This window comes from Diadema antillarum, unplaced genomic scaffold (assembly GCF_040938485.1).
Source record: "Diadema antillarum isolate AM-2024a unplaced genomic scaffold, OU_Dant_1.0 seq00001569_RagTag, whole genome shotgun sequence".
Classification (NCBI taxonomy): Eukaryota; Metazoa; Echinodermata; class Echinoidea; order Diadematoida; family Diadematidae; genus Diadema; species Diadema antillarum.
Window position 1 is genome coordinate 519,125 of NW_027272290.1, and position 21,988 is coordinate 541,112.

At 38.1% G+C, this 21,988-nt stretch overlaps 1 protein-coding gene across 1 annotated transcript in view; it reads right to left on the reverse strand.

Moving 5' to 3' along the window:
* Positions 1-2,899: 2,899 nt before the first annotated feature.
* Positions 2,900-21,988, reverse strand: part of LOC139710807 (dynactin subunit 1-like) — a 64,276-nt gene continuing 45,187 nt past the window's right edge. Inside the window, exons 25-35 of the mRNA XM_071622715.1 lie at positions 12,939-13,038; positions 12,199-12,289; positions 11,519-11,647; positions 10,407-10,549; positions 9,610-9,785; positions 9,080-9,153; positions 8,320-8,391; positions 7,280-7,465; positions 5,945-6,094; positions 4,173-4,268; positions 2,900-3,906 (exon numbers count right to left, since the gene is read on the reverse strand). Coding sequence (XP_071478816.1) covers positions 3,766-3,906; positions 4,173-4,268; positions 5,945-6,094; positions 7,280-7,465; positions 8,320-8,391; positions 9,080-9,153; positions 9,610-9,785; positions 10,407-10,549; positions 11,519-11,647; positions 12,199-12,289; positions 12,939-13,038 — 1,358 coding nt within the window. The 3' untranslated portion in view covers positions 2,900-3,765. The remainder of the gene's footprint in view (positions 3,907-4,172; positions 4,269-5,944; positions 6,095-7,279; positions 7,466-8,319; positions 8,392-9,079; positions 9,154-9,609; positions 9,786-10,406; positions 10,550-11,518; positions 11,648-12,198; positions 12,290-12,938; positions 13,039-21,988) is intronic.

Consider the following 21,988-nt stretch of genomic DNA (forward strand, 5'->3'; position numbering starts at 1 on the left):
TCTTATTTTACTTTTTTGTCATCTCTTAATATCTATTACGCACATTCCTCAGTGTTTGTTTGTTTGTTTTTTGTGTGTGTGAGTCGTTGGTGTGTTTAATGCGAGAAGGGATTATATAGTGTCAATATTTCACCTGCTATTCAGTAGTGTGCATCTTTTCCAGGAGTTTCAAACCTCTATACATGTACCTCCAACGACAGGTTGCCAACTTAGCAGGCAATGTGAAACAGGCATTCAGTTTTTAATAGCACCACATGTGGCACATGAATTGAACCAGAGGGCCCTACTACACCCTTAAAGGCCCCCCTGGAATCTAATTCTGGTCCCATGTCCATGATGACTTCTGTTGATATAAATAGACTTTCACATCACAAATATAGAAATTGTTTGATTGAAATATATGCATCAAATGTCTTTAATCATTTTTCTGCACACGCTAAAGCTCCACCCCTCAACAATCTTTCTTGCCTCTTGTTATGTCGTCAACAGTAAAGTCAGCTGAAATAAAGAAGAATACGTGCAGTACCTATATATGGTATGTATCTTGACAGAACCATGGTGTGCCAGCTCACAATAGCGAGACAGGTTTCATACAATATACTTCCACACCTTTTCTTGCCACACTTTCAATCCTGGAAAATTTTCTAAATAGCAATGACTATCATAAATGAGAGGTTCTTCTATGGGACATGTCTTTCTATTGTGAGATTGTACATTAGCAAGAGAAGGTACATAACATCATCCATTGCGATGTTTATTTCACCCGACTTTACTGTTGATGACATTACAAAAGCAAGAGGGTTGTTATTGTAGGGGCAGAGCATTAGTGGGTGCGGAGAAAATCCAAAATTAAATCATACAAAATCGGCAATACATATTTTGATCAAAAAATTATCAATTTTGTGATTTGTAGACTTATTCATGTCAGCAAAAGTGAACATGTACCAAACGTCAGGAGACCTTTAAAACAAATGTGGTTTCCTTCATTTTATCACAAACATTTCAGAAACAATGCAAGTACACAGTGTGCATTAGACTTTATAGCACTGACTGTGGGCAGTCCACGCTTTAATGCAGTTCGTGAGATGGGGTAAACAATGCGATTGCTAGGGCCACATGACTACAGGTACTGTATTTTAAGTTACACTGCCTAATCTCCATTACAGCTGCGACTCAACAGGACATAATCTTATAAATAGCATGACATCACCAGTTATAAACCACATGATATATTCCTGGAAGGAGTGGGTTGTTAAATACATCTAGACTTGTACTGCAATGTGAATTGCCTTAATATTAAGGGGCAAAACTACATGTACTGTCATGACACTGTTACATTTTTATGTAATACTCACACACCTAACAACCAAACTTGCGCTGTAATCAGCTTGATCAGAATATTTCCCCCTTAAAGAGAGATAAAGTTAGACCCATTCTGCAAATAACAGGATGTACTGTGAAAAGATGAAAGTTGAACTGGTAGCTGGCATTACAGATTTGAACATCTGCCATGTGTCTTAACAATACATACTTGTATTTAAACACCATAATCCCATATGATACATTTCTTTTGTGGCAAGACGTGTAAGGTAAATGTACGGTGTATTTCATATCTCTTGTGCCTCAACAACACGTATTGATAGATATTTTTGTCATGCACAACTGAAACTTCAAAACCAAGACATTAAATCATACCTTTGGTAACTTTTCAGGCATATTAGCAAAGATGTCTCGAACTGAACAGGCTGTAAATACCCATAGAGGTTTTATATTTTTACTTCCTCAAAATACAGAAAGCGTTATCTGGTCAGCTTTTCTAAACGACTGCAGTGATTGATTTACACAAATCACCAAGTTTATAGTGAAACTGCCTTCTTTGTAGAGTGAAGAAAAAAGATCAAACACTAAGCAAGTTGTACTTTTCTAGTGATAATGTTTAAGCATTTGTCTCTAAATCTTCTCTACTTAAACAACATTGCCTCATTTACTTACAATTTCTGTCACAAGTTCACACAGAAGTCTCTTTTAACACCAATTCATCTCTTATCACATAAACCTGTTGTAAATTGTGCAGCTATAAAGTGACTATTCTAAAGCATGCAGATCCTTTATATCAGCTCTTATATTACCACTTTGAACAGCAATGTTTTAGACACAGATAATAATATCTGAGAGGTACATAAAGAGGGCAACAATAAAATTTCTACTTTTTTGAATAAACATATCTTTTCAGTAGCAGGTTTACGCACAGGCAAGTACAGGTAACGGACACTTAAATACCTATTTCATGAAAGATTGCCTAAAATGCTGAAATTTGTTTTATCTATCACAATGATTTCAGCCTACAGGTGACCAAGAAGTTGTGATGCTTACACCATGATATTTCACAGGGCAAAGTCAACTTTGTAGGAGATACGAAACTGTTCTAATCAACTTAATAAATTCTAATCAACAGAATTGTGTTGGTGCTATTTCTTGTTACTTGGAACTTACATTCTAGAGAACAGAACTTTGTTGGTGTTGTTTTTGTTGTAGATACTTGGAACTTACATTCTAATCAACAGAACCGTGTTGTGTTGTTTGTTGTAACTTGGAACTTAACATTCCAATCAACAGAACTGTATTGTGTTGTTGTTGTTGTTGTTTCTTGTAACTTGGATGTGGATACTGTACATCCCACATATTGCATTAGTTTCATGTTTTGCAAATTGAGTGAGACTTATTTAAGACAGATTCATGAGTGGTGGAACTCATGATCACACGATGATGGAATGAGATAGAAATATCATCACTTTTCACAAAAAACCTAAGCATTTTCCCCCCTTGAAGAGGATAATATACAACTCATTTCTGGTATTGGAGCATTTTTTTTTATTTCATTTATTTTTTTTGGTGGGGGGGGGGGGGGGGAGTTGTTAATTTCATGAATATACCTTGACCTCAGAGACTCCAACCCAAAGCACCTTCTGATCTGGAGATTCTCCCCCCGAAACCCCTAGCAAACGGGAGACCTCAAGTTGATGTGTGCGAAGCGCGAAGTTCCTAGGGTTCTAGATGTTCTAAGGCTTATTTTTTCAACATACGATAGCAATTAAAGTAAGAAATCCTTTCCACCGGGAGACACAGAGCCAGGGCGGGAGAAATCAAATCTCAAGCGGGAGAACGGGAGATCTTGCAAAAATGGGCTTTCGGCGGGAGATCTCCCGTCAAAAACGGGAGAGTTGGAGTCTCTGTGACCTGCAAAATTTGTGGTAACAGATATACCATGTAATATATCTTGTATACGGTCTGTTTTCCTCTCTCTTCTAGGTCTTTTTTTTCAACCATAAATTGTAGGACAACACTGCACTGACACTAAATTGCACAGAAGGGGTACGTCGTCTCCATTTTGACAGAAAACACTAAACAAACATGATATCAACAGTCACTACCAGTGTAGGATTCCTCATGCTTTTATAGTGTTAAATGTATATGAACCCGAGCATTGTATGATTAGGTGATCTTCTCAGACATACATTGTACGTGGGAACAGTGTGAGAGTGACTCTGTGGGAAACTTCTGTACCAACAGTTTACACCTTAACACAATACATTTACACTGAAAAGGTTTAACAATTCAGTTTAAATACTCATCTTACACTGTACTTTACACTAAACATGCACTCATATTTATGCTTTCACGGCACATAGCATTATGATATTATTATGCATTACTGTTTTACATTGTGACTATATTAATCATGCACACAAGATAATCCTAAGATTTTTACGTGGCTACAACTCTGGCATACAGCTGCCGTAATTGCGACGGTTGGAGACATATGTCATAGGATGCTGCCTGTTGCCCGGCAACCAGCGGAATGTAGACCCGTCCCAGGCTGGGAGCTTCCACTTTCTCCTGTTGGACCTAGAAGAGGATATTAATAAAAACATTTGCTATTCAAGACATGAAGACATGAAGATGAGATCAAAGCCGCACTCTGTAATTAGATTTATTGTTTTTTTTTAATCGATAAGTTTTATGGTGCACTTCAACATTCTGGGCTGTTCACTGTATTATCCTGCAACCTCTCACGTTTATCCACCCATGGCAAGAATTTACTTTGTCTATTAAACAAACGTGTCATACACATCGCAAACACCGACTGTAAAGATAGAACAGTTTCCAAATACCTTGGAGAACTCTGTAGAGGTGAACTGGCTGAAAGCAGACGACACCTTGGCCCCTGGTCTCTGAGATGATGTCAGATTCTGTACCTCTCGTCGCAACTACCACACACAAACATAAAAAACAAACAAAGAAACCATAGACTTGAATTATCAGTAGATCAGATAAATGGACTATTTGTCCTACTGACATGAGCACTTGGCGCACAGTCGTACTAGTAGCATCATACAATATGGTCGAACAAAAATGCAGATTAGAATTATAACAACAGACTGGATCAAATAGAAAAACTAGCAAACTTTTACACTGGTAGTGTGTTGGAATATGGTATTTGAAGTATTAATTCAGGACATGAATGAAATTATTACACAATACATATCCACTAACTGTTGCAAAATCCTTTCTCCATTAATGTTGATTTCAAAAGAAAAAAAAGATCCATAACAGATACGAAATATGCAGCAAACCCAAAAAATTGCTGTCATTATATTTTATCAATTCTTCCACAAAAAAAAAAGAAGTTGAACAGCAGCATACAGGTGCTCAGTCGCATCACAAGCTCCAAAACCTCTACCAGAGAAGATGTCAGTATGTGTATCTATATGGCCAAGTATTCCAATGCAAGGAGTCTCATTTGAAGAATGAATTGTATACACTACTATATTTTGTGATTCTTGATTTTTCCCGATTCAGGACTACCCGACAATTTCATGAGTGATTAAATTAGCAAAGTACAGTAATGAACAGAGGAATGTATGCATGCACACTGCAATCATGTGGAGATCAGGGTTAATATATTCATGTGTAGTTAAAGGGATGGTAAAGTATTGGTGAAGACGTCCTTACAAAGTCCTTACAAATATTCAAATCAGCAAGTTGACAATGTCATGCTCTCACAATTTCTTATTCATTTCATATACAGAAATGATAATAATCTCATATTTCAGCTGTACAAATACAAAACTTGTCTTAAAACAACCCACAATAAAAACGAGCAAATGTTATCTTTGATATATCTTGGTATGGGACAGCTTCTACTAGTATCAGCTAAAAATGAATAATTTTTCTGAATTTCACATACATTGTATAACAACTATAAAAAATCGTGAGGGTATGACATCATCAAGTCACTCATTTGAATATTCATATGGACTGGTCAAGAAATGTTTTCCGAAAAAATTTGAAATTTCAAAACGTCATATCTTCCTTATACAGAGTCGCCAACGTATGTAAAAGCCTTTCAGTACTTTGGTGGCTGAAAATCAGTAACTTGCACCTTTTTTGAGTGAAAATCAGTAATCCTTAACAGTGCAATAGAATATATCACCAATGATTTCTAAAATCAGTAATTTGCTAGTAACCTTCAGTATTCTTTCCCAATTTCAGTAGAAATTACTGAAAATCAGTATTAGTTGGCAGCTCTGCTTATATCTTATCCGATTTTAGTCATTTTTGTATCATTCTGTAGGGAATATTTTCTCTTTCTTTAGAAAGTTTTTTTATTTTTGGGGTGGATTTCCTATTGAAGAGTTCATCTTTTCTCACCTTGTAAAAGAATTCAAATATGAGTTTCTGTTATATTGTAATGATATCTCTAAAAAAGAAGTATTCGAGAAATCGATGATAAAATCCGTTATACACAGAATTTTCATTTGATGTAAGTTGAACTATGACTACAATTGTCTTATGCTTGTATTGACTTATGCATGATTCTGAATAATTGATTTGAATAAAGTCCCTCAAATTGAGGACAAAAAAAAAGAAAATCTTTTCTCACCTGAGCCAAGTTGTTGGTCACGTCCCTAATTTGGCAGCTCCTGTCAACCAGCTGATGCTGGGGTGTGGCCTTGTCCAGGGCGGGCACGACACCAGGTTTGCGGTGGCTGATATCCACCACACGAGGGCAGGCTACCAGATGGTGCAATTCCTGCTCAAATCAAAAATACATTTTTTTTTAAATAAAAAAAATACTCATAAAACATAAAACGTAATCTAGAAACAAATTGCTCATTCCACTACATACTGACATAAAATTGTATATACTTGACATTTGTTTGCGATGGTTGAAATCCACCACACAAAGGCAGGCTACCAAATGGTGCAATTGTAACTAGAATCACAAATGAATCCATGAAACATACAAGATTCAATTGAGAAACAACCTACTGATATTACTTCATACTGACATACTGATTATTGTGATGATTTTGCTTTTAACTGCAAGCAATGGCTGTGAAATTGATTACAGTATCAACACTTTGTCTGGAGAAGATATTAAAGTGTACCAATACCCTGAGAATCAAATTTGTGTACAGCTAGAATACACCAAAAACAGCCATAATTCACCTGTGATAGCCCAAGAAAGTATACATATTTTGATAAATCAGATCATATCTCTATAACAATTTGGCACTTGTGCTCCGAGTGTTCAAGTTCTGCTCCGTAAGCGCCAGCTCTGATGTGTGCCAGTTCTAGCTCTGCGCGCATACCTATGTTTTTTACGAACAATATCGAGATTCATGTCAATTGGTTAGCGAAGTATCAATCGAAGTATATGCGCGCATTGCATATCGCTATTGTTCAAGATGTATTTGGAAAAATCAATAGTGCGCTTGTTTGACTGAAAGAATTGGGTGATCAACTAGTCTATTTCAAATCGTTTTTGTTTTTGCATACTCCTTAAAATTCACATTTAAACCCCACTAACTAAAAATCAGAGTGACAAAAAATTCTAATATTTTGCATAGGGTCTGTCTCAAGTACATTCTACAAATATGGCAAACATAATACTCAGGATATTGGTACACTATAAAGCAAATCAACTCTTTGACTCTCATATATGAATGACAACATTGACAAGGGAAGAGAGAGAAAGGAGTGGCTGAATCTATGTATGGTTGATCACATGACTATTTATGATTGATGGAAGATATATCTAAAAATAAATGTAAATGATCGCACTTTTATTCACACAAAACAACACTAAATTAAACTGAATGGGAGTTCCTGCACTTCAAGTCATCTTGATGGTGTGAATTACAAGAATGGTGTGTTAACTGCATGTCGTTATCGTAGTGAACATAGTCCCACCTATGCATATCACTGGACTCACCTGCGACAGTTTCCGCATGTTTCTGGTCAGGTGCGCCACCTCCTTGTGGGGCAGCTTGCCAGTGTCCGGCTGCTGGTCAGCCTGCTGACCACTCTCCCCCGCCTCCAGTGCGATGAAGCCTGTAGGACTGGCCAGACCCACTGGCTTGTTGGGCACCGTCAGAGGTGGCAGCTCGTCCATGATGGCCTGAGAGCAAATGAGAGTGAAAGCTCCAAAGTTCATGCTAACTCCAATCTTTGCATTTCTCTTGATTCTAATTACATTTCATAAGGAATACACCTTGGCCTACTTTCGGTCGTATTCCTCTCATGCTGAAAGGCACAATGCTATACCAACGTTGCACACTGGCACTGGTCCGACGGTCCCTGACCAGTGAAAATCACTGTCAGACCAGTAACTTTTTCAGGAATGGACCAGTAAAAAACTGTAAGTAAGAAACTGGGTACTTACTGGTCCAGGAGACAGGTCGGACCAGTAGAAAAAATAGGTTAGTGTGCAGCCCAAGCACAAGCTCTAATAGAACTTTGCATTTCTCAATCACTCATCACGTACCAGTACTTTCAATGGTTGCTCAAAACCTCATCACTAACATCCCAGGATTCAGTCTGGAATAAAGAGCTTGCAATGACGCAATTCTTTATTTCTACAAACTCAAAGAATTGCCATAACTGTCTGTACACTGTATGTATTGCATACATTACTGAATATCAAAATCCACGCATATTTCCAATGTCAAGCGGGTGTTATCTAGCATCATCTCAAAATCTCCCCTGAAATTACTGACAAAATGACTGTATTGTTTTTGCTTTTCCTGTTGGTTGCCGGTTTAATATCATTATGAAATCTTCAAGTTACCTAAAAAAAAAGTATTGCACTCTCTGTGCATATATTCTAGTCAGGAATATAATACTCTGATTAGATCATAATACAAATTTTGGCTTTATTGAACTTTTTTTTTTTTCAATGAATCCTACATTTTCTTTCTCAACTCAAGAAACATCATGAATCATCTCTACATGTCAGGCATTCTGTAATCTCACCTTCATCTTCTGAGCCTTCAGTCGGCTGTTTTCTGTCTTGACGTGACGGAGGGCGTGGCGGAGTGTATCCAGCTGTAAAGGGGAGAACAAGCGGAACTGAGACATTAAATGAACACACCATACTATTTCTGAGTTTTGCCAGGACATCAGGACACATAATTTTTCACTGTCACCTGATATCATTTCTTCCCTCCCTCAACAAAACATTAACACGAGGGAAACAAAGTGTGAATACAATATTTATGCCGTTGCTAGGTACAATTAAAGATTTCATCAAATGATGGCAAAGCTGCCTCAGAAATAAGAAATATAAGGAGAAGAGCAAAACATAAAGGGATATGACAACATAAAAGATCAAAAATATATATTAATATACTTTTAAGGGAAAAAAAAATTAGTTTGCAGAAAGTAGGTAAATTCCTTGTTTATCATGATTTTTTTTTTTAAATACTAACTGCTAACATTGCATGGTATGATCATGTTATTTCTGGTTAAGTATAGATTTTTCTCTCTGACCTAGAAATAGTAAAGCCTAGTAGAGTGCAAGACATTAATAGACTCATGGACATTAATAGACCCGGACATCTTTATCATATAAGGTATACACAATGATTGCTACACTGGCCTTTGCAGATCAGATAGAGGTCAGCTCTGTGAATCACTTTGTTTGGCATTGCTAAGTTATCCTTCTCAGTGGATTGTTCTGTAGATATTTTTCCTCTGCCTTTTGTCCCTCCAAAAATTCTGTCAAAAATCTCACCTGCTGCAGCAACATGGGAGAGTCCTTGACCATGACTGCTCCTCCAACACCTCCAGTGGGACTGGTTGGGGATCCTACATATCAGAAGAGGGAGGGGGGGGGGGGAAAGAGAAATATTTACTTCATAGGTCTACTCAAAACTGAAATGGAATTTTGAAAAAAAAAATAGGAAAAAGTATAAACTACATGGCATTTAAAAGAAAAGTGTTATTCAATAATAGTGAAAAAAATCTTGATGGGTTTAATTCTGATGAAGGTAAACTAAGAAAGAAACTTTCCCAATCATGACAGTGGCTTACACACAGTTTGACTTGTCATCCTACTATTAACACACTGCTGTCAAATTGAACAGTCTCAAGAGCAGTAGCTGAACACTGAAATACTCAATGTTGAAAACCGGAATGCTAAAGTATCGTCATCACACCGTATGATTGTCAACTGGGGGTACAAGAGGCATTGATGCAGAATGATGCCTATGCAGCGAACGCTCTTCTGCTTTCTAAAGTGACAATAGTGACGCTTGTACGAACCGTGGCCAGAGGCTCCAGCGACGACAGCGGCGATGCCCGAGGGGGCCGACGTGCGGGTGACGCTCTCGAAGAGCGTCTTCTTGGAGATCTGGGTCAGCCGCTGCTTCAGCTCGCTCTTCTCCTGCTCCAGGGAATCGATGTCAACCTGCATGTGGTCCAGGGTGGCCTCAAACTCCCTGGATACATGCAGAAAGGGGGGAAAGGGGGAGGGGGATCGGGTTGATGAGGACAAGTGTGAATGGAGAATTACGGGGAATGGGGGTTAATGGGTCAAAAAATACTCTGTAAGATGTTAATTCTCTTATATTTAGTTTTATTCAAATTTACTTATTTTTTTTAAGGAGCCAATACTCCAAACAACCAAAAGATGAAGACAATAATGATCTCTCAGGATATTTTAGCTGGTGATAGCAATTATATGAATGTAGAGAATATGAAAACATGTATGGTAAACAGACAAGGAGGTAGATGAATAATGCTGGCTTTCATGACGGAAATATATCATATACACTCACTAGACGTTTGTTTGAAATCATGGAGCTCTACATGCAGGAACTGCACCACTTCAAACAATACAGCCTTAAATGGTTGTTAAAATACTTACTGAAATTCACTAAACATATATGAATTCTTAGTAGCAACATTCAAAGACAAATGTTTTCAAGTCATACTAAATAATTCCACATTCACCTACATGTGGTGTCACACACGTAAAATTAATAGTTCCATGTAGTTAGATAACCATCCCCTCCCCCATCCAGAAAAAATAAAAATAAAAAAAAATCCTAGCAGCTCACTTCTCTTTCTTCTTCATGGCCTCCTGGCTGGAGGCCAGCTTCTGCTCCACCTTTCTGGTCTTGTCTTCCGCATCCCTGGTAGCATTCTCCAGCTTCTTCTCCACCAGGCCCAGTCTCACTTGACTGGTGCTCACCTCATCTTGCTGCACACAGGGAGGAGGGAAACAAGATGGGGACTGTTGAAGTTACCTCATTCAACCAACCAAGTTACCTCATTGAACAAACCAAGCTACCTCATTTAACCAAATAATATTACCTCATTCGACCAACCAACTTACTTCACTGAACTAACCAAGTAACCTTAGTCAACCAACCAAGTTACCTCATTCAACAACCAAGTTACCGTAGTCATATAACCAATCAAGTTACATCATTTAACCAAGTTACCTCATTTAAATGTATTGTATAGTTTTGGTTGAGACCTAACTTCAGGTTTCTAACAATTTTGGGTGAGATAATGAGAAACCTCTCATGAACTATGAAAGCGCATGTAATTCCAAGTGGAAATCAACATTTATTTGATAAAAATTGGTTTTGAAATAGCTGAGGTACCGAAAACAGAACAATCCTGATAAAAGGTAGGAACCACCTTTTATTACAATTGCTTTGTCTTACTTTCTTGTTGGATATCTCAGCCATTCCAAAACCGATTTCTATCAAATAAACTTTGAATTCCTCTTAGAATGGTATGCTCTGTACTATTTCACAAGTGTTTTCTTGATATCCCGCAAAAAGTTAAAAGCCCAATCCTCATCTCCACCAATACTGTACATTCCCTTTAACCAAGCTAACTAATTCAACCAGCCAAGTTCACGTCATTCAACAAACCAAGTTAAATCATTCGACCAACAAAGTTACCTCATTTGGCCAACCAGGTCGTTCTGAATTCCCCTGAGTTTCATGCAAAGTTCCTCATGCAATCCCCTCTTCTTTTTCCTCTTCTTTCTGATCATCTCCTTCCATCGTCACCTACATAGTACCATTTCAATAATTTCTCAAGCTCACTCCCATTTTCTTCCAATCCTACACAGTTCCTACCTACACAGTTCTACCAGCTACCACCTCTCTCTCTCTTGCTCCTTTTCTTTCTCCTCCTCCCACTAAACTCTTACTTTCTGTTTTAGCTGTCTCTTCAGTTCCTTCAGCTCTCCTTCCTTGGCCTCCAGCTTGTGGCCCAGTCCCTCCGCGTCGCAGATCTCTGACTTGACCTTGACGGCACGCCGCTCCACGGGGGCTTGGATCTGATTAAACAAAGAGGGCAGGCTTCATTCAGTCACTCACTTGGCATTGCGAATTTGACTAATGGTACATTTTTTTTAAAAAGCTTTCAATGTCATCATAGTATCTACTTATCTATCATCTTACCCTTTATTCTTTTTGGAAAGAGGAAATATGAAATGAATGTTTTCCAAATATTGATAATGCCAAATTTGATCGGATTAAAAAAAAAATGTCATCATAATTATCATTTGGGTTTATTTGTTTGTTTTCTTTTGCTGTTTGGACATAACAGAGGACTGGAATGAATGGTTCCTAATATTGATAATATTAATTGATCAATTTTCTTCAAGGTTTTATTATAATCATTAGCATTTGTTCTTTTTTTTTGGGGGGGGGGGGCCTTCAGATATATGTTGTCTAATACTGATTTTTTTTCTTTCAATTTTTGCTGGATTTTTGAAATTGTTCACAATTATTATTTCACTACTTATTTTTCCAAGGGGGGAGTGGGGATGTGGAGGTTGCTAAGAGATGAATGGGCTCTAAACTTAGCCCTGCCTCAGATTGCTACCTTATCCTGAGGGAGGTTGGCGTCGTACTCTCCCTCCTGCATGGCCGTGCTGATCTTGCTGAGAACCACCATGGACTTCACCAGAGATTCCCTGCGAAGAGGTCACATAATGTTGTAGACATTTACCATAGGGCTGCCAACATTTACCCATCCAAATCAAGAAGATTCCAAAAAGCAATCATCAGGGAGATATCTGTGTGTAGCACGCAATTCAATGGTCCAAAAATGGTTCCCAAGACAGGGAGATTAGTGTATTCTAGTGTCCTGACATAAAGAAATATTGGAAGTTTGTGGAAGCCTCTGGTAGAATGAGGGGAACTTGGCAGCTTTGGAGCACTTGGTTTAGACATACCAGTACACTGCACAATCATTAAAAAAAAAATAAAAATCACTTTGCTCTCATAATTCGAGTAAGTCATACAAGAAGCAGGTCAGTGATTGGATAACCATGATCACATGACTACGCAGTGTGTCCAGTGTTCTTTCATTACTCATTCACTTTCACTGAATCTGTCAATTATATAGCAAAGACCTCAGGATCAGCATTTTTTTTTTCATTATATCAAAATTTTGTTATTGCAGCACAATAAAGTACATGAAGATATATCGATGACAATGTCAGGACTTGAATTCTTACTCTGTTGTAACCACAATTTTGTTCAAACCATGTTCGTTATGACGGGAGTTCATTGTATATTGTTCATTCTTCACTCTGCTGGAATGGAATTTCTCATTAGTACCTGAAGCTCTGGTATGGTCCCTTGTCGGCTTTTCCAAACGCCATCTCGGAGGACTTGTCCGCAAACTGCTCCAACTTCTTGATGGGCACGCCTTCTGTGTCTGATGTGAGACAGCGGAAAAATGAAGGAAGGGAGTGAGAAATGAAGACACCTGTGGGGCATTTCATAAAGCAATTTGGTCGGATATATTTCTGACGAACTGTTACATGCTACTGAAACCCTTGCATTTGATTGGCTGAGGGCAAATTTGTCCGACAACTTTGTCGGACAAAATGCTCCATGAAATGCCCCCCTGATGTAATACTCGCTTGGTTGAAGCATCAGATCTAACTTATCTCAATATACAACTGGTCTATCCTAGAAAGGAATTTGTGACTTGCAAAAAGAAAAAAAAAAGAGATATGAAAGAAGGCATGCATTCTCATGCTCGTTAGTGAACCCATATGGGTACATAGCATAATTGATCATTTCTGATTGTGCTACAAAAGGCAATGGCTGACCGTGAAATATTTTCAAGCTTCCACAAGCGATGTATTGATGCATTTGCAGCATAGGTAATAGAAGGTGTAGCAGTAATCAGGAATACTGGTGAAAACTTGTAAATTTAGCTTGACTTTTGGAGTCACAGCATTAAAAAAAAAAAATCTAATTATCAACTATGCTTTGATACTGTACCTTTGGATATGTAAACACTTGCAACTACATTGGTTAAAAAAAAAGGACTGTACGGAGGGAAATGTTACTATTATGTGCTACATTTTGCCTATTTTCTCATGAGACCAACTCACATGGCCTAGAGATGGTGCACTCTTGAATGGGCATGATCCTGTAGCCATGGCAACAGCAATAATTTACTAAAACTTCACAATGCCTCCATGGCAATGTTTATGTGCCGCTTCCTAGACAGTAGTCAGTTTTGGTTCACTATTCATATTTGGAACACTGAGAAAATTTCATCTTCTTTAATACATCTGGCATGATGTTAAATTTTTGAATGCATACAAATTACATTTAGGTGTTAATCATGTAAATCACCAACCATCTGATCAGTTGAACCTTTTTTTTTTTTGTATTTTGTATTTGTTACAGAGGGAGGGATGGATTTGTCATTTCATCTTTTTGCCAATTAAATGTGGATAAGCCTGTAACCATCTGAACCTGCCATGACCTCCAGGTAAAAAGGTGTTAAATGAGGCGTAGTACAAAGCCTGAATGTTGTAAAGTATACATTCAGCACCCTGGGTTAGGCATCACTGGTATACAGATGTGATCATCGCTCCTCAAAACTGGGACCAAAACGTTACCTTTGACCTTCAAATCCACTCTTCTCACCTAAAAGCTTAGGTGGCCTGTTTTGCAACAATGTCCAACATTGCCATTTTACATGATAAAACAAAAAACATGAACTATATAACCATGCAAAATAAAACAAGCGAACAAAAATAGAGCAACTTAGACACAGCCAAAGAATATATCAAAACATTGCATTCAAGCAGCATGAAAATGAAATACAATAAACATGAATACGCTAAATAAAATGAAAACCAAAAAAAAAAAATGAAGAAATTACCAGTATAAATTCTTTCCTGTTGTAGTATATCTTTCTCTAATACAGACACATGATACCCCAAGTCACTAGTGTCAAGATTTTTTTTATTTATTTAATTGTAACCAAGATACAAAATAGAAATCAATAGAAGGTAAAATATCAATAATGAACAGTACTCACAGAATTGTGAAGGCCTTATTTTGTTTTTGTTTTTTGTTTACCATCCTGGGTTAGTTAATGAGTCTCATCTACAAGCATCTATGGAACAGCACAATTAAATATGGGGTAAAGTAATAAAGAAATTATTATTTTTTTTTTAATATACAAATATGTATACATGACTCTCTATAGACCCCTGGCATGGCACCATTACAATATGATTTAAGTCTTCTGGTATTAGTGCATAATATATTATGCAATGATGTGATATTGAATACTGAGGAGTACTGTAAAGAAGAAGTGTCAAGTTAATATTTCATGCTGAAATGAGTGAATTACTGCATTCTACAGGAGTACAAATATCAGCAGTTTTTGTTTTGCTTTGGGTTTCCATATCATCTGTTCCCTACTAGTACTATGTGGAATATCATATTGCAATTAGATGTGCGCAAGACCAAGTTACGGTAGTATGTGAAAACCCAAATACACCATATACTACAGTAGTCTGCTGTGCAAATGTTAATATATCATGTATGCATTTCTGAATTCAAGTGTCTTGTTAGCAATCCTATAAAACCATGCTGTATATTTACCACTGGTCATGAATAAGCCTAAAATGATAAGCATAAATACTTTATAGAGAATCAACTGAACTTTTTACTTCCTTTCTTTCCTTTTCAAGATGGGCCGGATAAATGGACCAAACAGAAATAGCCATATACCAACATTTGATGAAAATTTGCAAGGCAAACATATTCTACAATACTGACACAGTCAGGTAATTTGCTGAACAGCAGGAAGAAAAAAAAAAAGATTATGACACACACTTCCCTGTTTCATGTAAATTTTGTTCCTCATTCGCTTAACACCCTGTGCAGAAAAGTACCATTGAACATCATTATGGTATTATTCAATACATACTGAATTAATATTACTGTAAAACTGCGAATTATAATATACCCTGCGTATGAATATTCTGTTAATTTGCTTCATGTATATGTGCACATGTATCTGTTTACAATGGATGGTTACAACAGTTTAAGCCGATTTTGTTTCGGATGGTTACAACAGTTTAAGCCGATTTTGTTTCTCATGGTTACAACATGCAGATTAACCAAGGACACAAATAAGCCAGCAGCTAGGACCTACAATAAGTGGTATAATGATAACCATAATAATTGCAATGATGATTATAATTGCAATAAAAACAAGAACAGACAAAGAATATTTACTAATAACAATAATGCTGATTATAACAAAGAAACAAAAAAAATTGAAAAACAAATACATAAATAAAATGATAAATTTATAAAATAAATACACACATTTGTATGAATAATAGTGACGGGAGATTAAGATCTTGGTACAAGCTTTGAAGTCTGTTTGAATTCCTGTCCTTGGTTATGAAGTTACAGGTCTGCAAAGATCAGCTCACAATATTTTTTTTTCCTCCATCCCCCCCCCCCCAAAAAAAAAGAGAAAATGCTGCTACATTTTATTTTATATGATATATGTTTTTATGAATAGGCAGTCATATACATGTACACTGAAACAATTCAGCTTGAAGAAATCAACATCTTTCATGGGAAAGAACAACAGCAAGTCAGAGGTTGATACTGATATTCAATGTCTGAAGCATATTCGCAACTCTAGAGGGCTCTGCGCTGCACTCTCCTACGAACCCCCCATCTATCCGTGATGATAAAAAGCAAACAAGCCTTAACAACAACAACTCAAAATCAGGTCTGATATATCTTTGCCATCCAACTGGATAACAGACACCCAATGGAGGACGAAAAAAGAACAAAACAAAAAACATCTCACAGCAGCAGACAGCTCATAGGTGACACGTGAACACACACACACACACACACACACACACACACATGCTGCATTCTGGACATCAGAGATTGGAAAATGAATAGCCTGTTTCCCCAGGCTCTTGTCCCAAATTGTATTAGCACGATATGTTAGTAACACTGATATCCTGACAGCAATGTGATATAAACTTCCTGTCTACACAAACAAGATCACAGACTAGGTACTGAGACTAGGCAATACAAACTTGTGATTCTTTTCTTGTTGTTACTATTGTTCTTCTTCTTCCTCAGGATGTTCCATTTGCTGTCGGAGGGGTGGTGAGTGCCACTTCAAGCGGCGGAGTATCAAACGGGCACGTTTGATCTTTCTGAAGCAGAGCAGCTGTTATTCTGCCACCCACTGACCTGCTTAACCCATCATAATTACCCTGACAAATTGGCCCTGTCACGGAATAAACGCCGGTGATCACTTCATGTCCACACATACCATTCTCCCCTGGTTCAGGGGAGACACGCACCTCATCACAGATGTTTAATATACTGCGCGTGGAATTTCACAAAAGGCGTGCCATGTGACAAAAACTATGTTTGAAAATCCTGACTGATACAGTAAATGTGAGGCGTTAGTGCATCTCAATTTTTGCCAATATCACACACTGGAGACAAACAATGTTTATCTTTCTGGGCACTATCTCAGCACAGTTTGCAATTAAGGCACAAAAGAATTAACTCTAGCATTTTTCTCTCTGTATTATTTTCCCTCTTTGTCACACTTTTTGTTAAAGTATATCAAGTTAAATTTAAGTTAAGTTAAATTGAAATTCCCATTTAGGGAGACTAGGAGACTATGACAGAATTTCAAACAATGCATGACAATTCACATTAAAGCTCCAACTATAGGAATGTAGTGGTGTCGGGAGAGGGGGGGCGGTGGGAGGAAGAAACTGAGGTCAGTGAACTTTACTTGAAAGAGATTCATACAACTACCGCTAAGTGAATGAACAGACAAGCATGTCAAGTGTTATGTGTAGGTCTCCAAACTTTGCCACCGCAAAACTACCAGGGCAGATGGTATCGGAACCATTTTAAAGTCATCATGCGAGCTTCTTTCTTCTCAGTGCATAGCTTGAATATCTCTATTAAGGAGGGACTAAACTTTTAAAAACAGAAACATGCGCACCATGAAGTTTCTGCAAATTGCCGCTTGCATTCAATGCACTGTGTAAACAAAACACTTTTGCGCACATTTTTATACTCTTGCGAATCTTGGCTCTTTGCAAAATTCACAAAAGTTTCAAGCATGCAAACATTTCTGGTTTACGATAAACTCACATTTTTTTTCTTCACATTTTACTTTTCCGAATCTTGGCTCTTTGCAAAATTAACGAAAGTTTCATGCGAGCAAAAATTTCTGGTTTTGCACATACAGTAAACTCACCCATTTTCCAATCGTAATGAAAGCACTGTCTTTCAGGATTTCAGAAATCATTTACAACCCACTGATACACATGTGCATATCAAGTGAATAACAGTTCCAATGACGTCATCTGCACCTCCCTTGAATGACAGGCAATTCACGGGCCAGTAGTTTATGAGTTGGTACCCTTATCTTATTTCAGACGGGTTCTGGGTTCAAGCATGACCACTCACTACAACAATCTTGGAGGAGATTTTAATCCCTATTTTTTGTAGGTTTTCATTGAATTTTTTTGTCTTCTTCATCCCACTGAAGTTTTTTTTTCTTTTTCAATTTGAAGGATATCAAAATTCTGTTTGTTTTTTTTTTTTTGTAGGGGATTAATTTTGGATCTTCCATTACATTAGTGTTTTTTATCATTTTGACTGTCAATTTCTAAAACTTTTTTACTTCTTCAAACAAACAAACAAACAGTGCACTCTCTGTGATAACTTTCTCTTTAAACAACAAAGCAAAACTACATGTCTAGCTGTTCTGTTTAACTTTTTTTTAATGATCTGGGAAAAAAATATCTGGGCTGGATACAATCAATCACTTATCCCAGCTGAAATCCATTGGGGCACTTATCTTGCAGTCTTTTTAGAGATTTTCTTTGTAGCCACAGACACTTGCACATGTGGAAAAAAATGTATCATATATGACACTTTATTTCTATGATTTCCCTTGAATTATGACAGATAATAGTTTAGAAGACAAATACATTACATTAAATGTCAGAATCTAAGGCATATCAATTCATCACTTATGGCATAAGTGAACAGTTCCAGGACAATTTCTATTTGCATATACAAATGTGTACACGTGTGTGTGTACGTGGAGGGGGACTCCTTAAAGTATTATAGTGCATTATATTTCTCATGTCATAAAGCATGCAATCAAAAATTTAGAACCCCAGCATGAAAAAATTCTCAACAACTCTGACAAAATTGATGATGGGAAGCTAAACTCTGCGGCTGCCAATCTGTGAATGGCCTCGCACGGAGGGGCGGAAGCCTTTAAAAATTCTGGAACAATACAGGCAGGAAAAATATCTGCAGGCATATATACGGGCAGAGGAAGTGTACGGGCAATAAATCCTGTTGTGACGGGAGAGATGTATACATCTGTGCCTCCAGCATTAATCACCTTAAACACTTCTGCTCCCCATAAAATGTGATAGAGGGAGCGAGAGAAAGGCTCGGGGAAGAGAGAAGGAGCGAGAAAGAGAGGAGTGAGCTGATGAGAGTGCAAGGATCTCCGCGGACGGTGCGTTGACTCCCCGTCAGAGAACAGTGAACCGACATGTCCGCCGCATCCCCGGGTTCCTCCACCGGCCGAGGAATGAACGTCCGGCGCTTGCACTCTGGCCGAGTTCAAAGAACCGGAGCGGCAGCCCGGCGTGACACGGAGTAACGCCGGCTGCGAGACAAAACTCCCAGGGTGCATGAAACCACAACGGATCACGGGGGCCAGAAAGAAAAGCTCGGTCTCTACCAGACCTCCCTCCATCCATCCCCCCCCCCCCCCTCTCCACTCTTTCTAACTACTACTAATTCTCCTCTCTTTTTTCCCTCATATTTTTATTACTCCATTTTTTTACTTTGCTGTTTTCTATGTGGTGATGTTGCAGGGATGTTTTTTCTCTCAGCTGTGGCCACAGCCACAGTTTGCTGGCGGTGCCGGTCGACGTACGGTGAAACTTTACACCATTGCCTCTTCTATTATTCTGGGGACTTGTCACAAAGTGGAGCAGGCCACCCATGATTAAAAACTTCGTTTCTTGCTTCTAAGAGGAGTGAGGACATGCACCCATCGCTATGAAAAAGGACTTCAAATGCTCCATGTCCTCTCACAACTCCCAAGTTAATAGAGATGTCTGCTAATGTAAATGGTATTCCCATCTGCAAACATCACTTGATGAGATAACTATCAAAAGTCAAAACAGAACACACACCAAAAAAAAAGACCGACACAAAACAGGTATATTCACATTACCTGGGCTAGATACTCTATCCTGAACATCTTTCAGATTAAAAAAAAAAGAAGTCAATACCTTACACACAGGAAGTTATATCAGTGATGCGTTTGGTGTTTTTGGCTTCTTTTTTTCAGTGTGTTTCTGCTAATGAAAGGTTGATAAAAAATCCATCCTTAACCATCTTTCAAAAATTGGAGAAATATCAAAAGGGGGGGGGGGGTGATCAAAGGGGGACATGGATTGCGGTGCTGGGATTGGGGTTAGTTAATGGAAAAGGAAATGTTTAGGGCTATGGAGGAAGATGTGGTACAAACCAAAATTGGACCACCAAACTGCCTTCCATGTTGGGTAAGTAAAGCTCATCCTCGTACCTGGGCTTAGTGCAACTAGTCATTGGTCTCTTTTCACCACAATGCTAGAATCATACCCCAGGTTCGCAAGAATTTAGATGCGAGGATTGAAACTTTGAAATCAGCATCTGTAAAATGAGACCATGCACAGACTTCTCAAAATGCAAAAGCTTTATCTCTCTCTCTCATTTGATGAGCGGAAAGCAACAATTATCTATTCACAGATAAATGCAGACATACACAATCACGCAGAGAGAGAGAGAAGGGGTTAAGTTCACACCTCCGTATTGTTAGAACTACCCTTGCATGCGTGTTTTTCAGGGACTACTAGCATGCAAAACAAACCTTACAGAGACGTGACAAAAGCAGACCATTCCATTGCCAATGTGGGGGGGGGGGGAGCATTGGTGGACTGAGGGTGATGTCAATTACAAGTTCATATCCTGTCACACAATTGCAACATTCAAGGGACTCCCTCGCATGAAATTTACAAGAAACCGTAGACATCATTATGGAAGGTGAAAAAAAAAAAAAATCTGAGACGAAACTTCCACTCCAATAGGTCAAACACCAGTCAAGCATGTACAAGAGATTTTGTCAATCTAGCCAGGCACTGGATTCCGGTCCATTCCATTATATGAGACAGGAATATACCAACTAATATCCAGAGTCAATCACGTTAGTGGTAGGTAATTACGAGAGGTGCTGATGGCTCTGTCAGTGCATAATTTGGCTATCGACTTCATGCGGCATAAAAGATATCCCACACAACAAAGTTCAGGGGTATTCCTATCTACAGGTTGTACACTGTAGCTATTACACCACACATGCTGACATTGCATTGCACTTGTGATCTATAAAACAGAGAATTCACTTCATTTTATTCAATTCTCTGTAGAATTCTCTGTAGAATTCTCTGTAGAATTCTCTTAAACTGATATAATTTCATACTTTTTGACAAACCACACTGCTTTGACTTTGCTTTGAAGAATGTTGTGCCTCCCCCTACAACTGGAGGTGTTGGACCCCTATCACATGTTATTTGATGCACTGGGTAGTGACAGAGTGGATTAATCCATTGTAAACTGGGGGAGGTCTTTACCAAAACTATATGTCTGAATTGTTCACATCGATCATTCTAATTGCTTTTTTTCTCGCAAGTACCCAACAGTCTCAAGCTCCGAATCTCGTGTGGGGTGCCATCAATAAGCGAGGGACGAAATGTCAGACAGATAACCCCATAAATATTTATTGGAAACAGATTAAATCAATCTCGTGTACTACCGAGAGGAGCGAGGTGCGGAGATAAGAAGAAAATCAAAGCAGAGCTCTCTTCTTATAAGTCACTACTTTACAATGTCAAGGTCTTTATCACTCAGTGATTTTTGTTATGTCTATTACACGTCAATTAGAAATAAATTATTTTCCACAAAAAAACAACAAAAAAATATATTGTGGGGGGGGGAAACAATCACACTGAGACTGGTAACAATTTGATCAATCATCATCGGCAACACCTACACTGTATAGAAAGAAGCCCCTGTTTTGCACTCATCATTACATACATTGTTATGCAAATATGAAGCAGGAGATACATTGCAGTCATAAGTTTAGAGTGACAGACATTTTTTAGAACTGCAGTAAAAGGGGGGGGGGGAGGGGATAAAACATTGTTAGATGAAAATGGGAGCAGTAAAAGGATCAAGGCAAGGGATGCCTGCGTTTTCTTCACTATAAT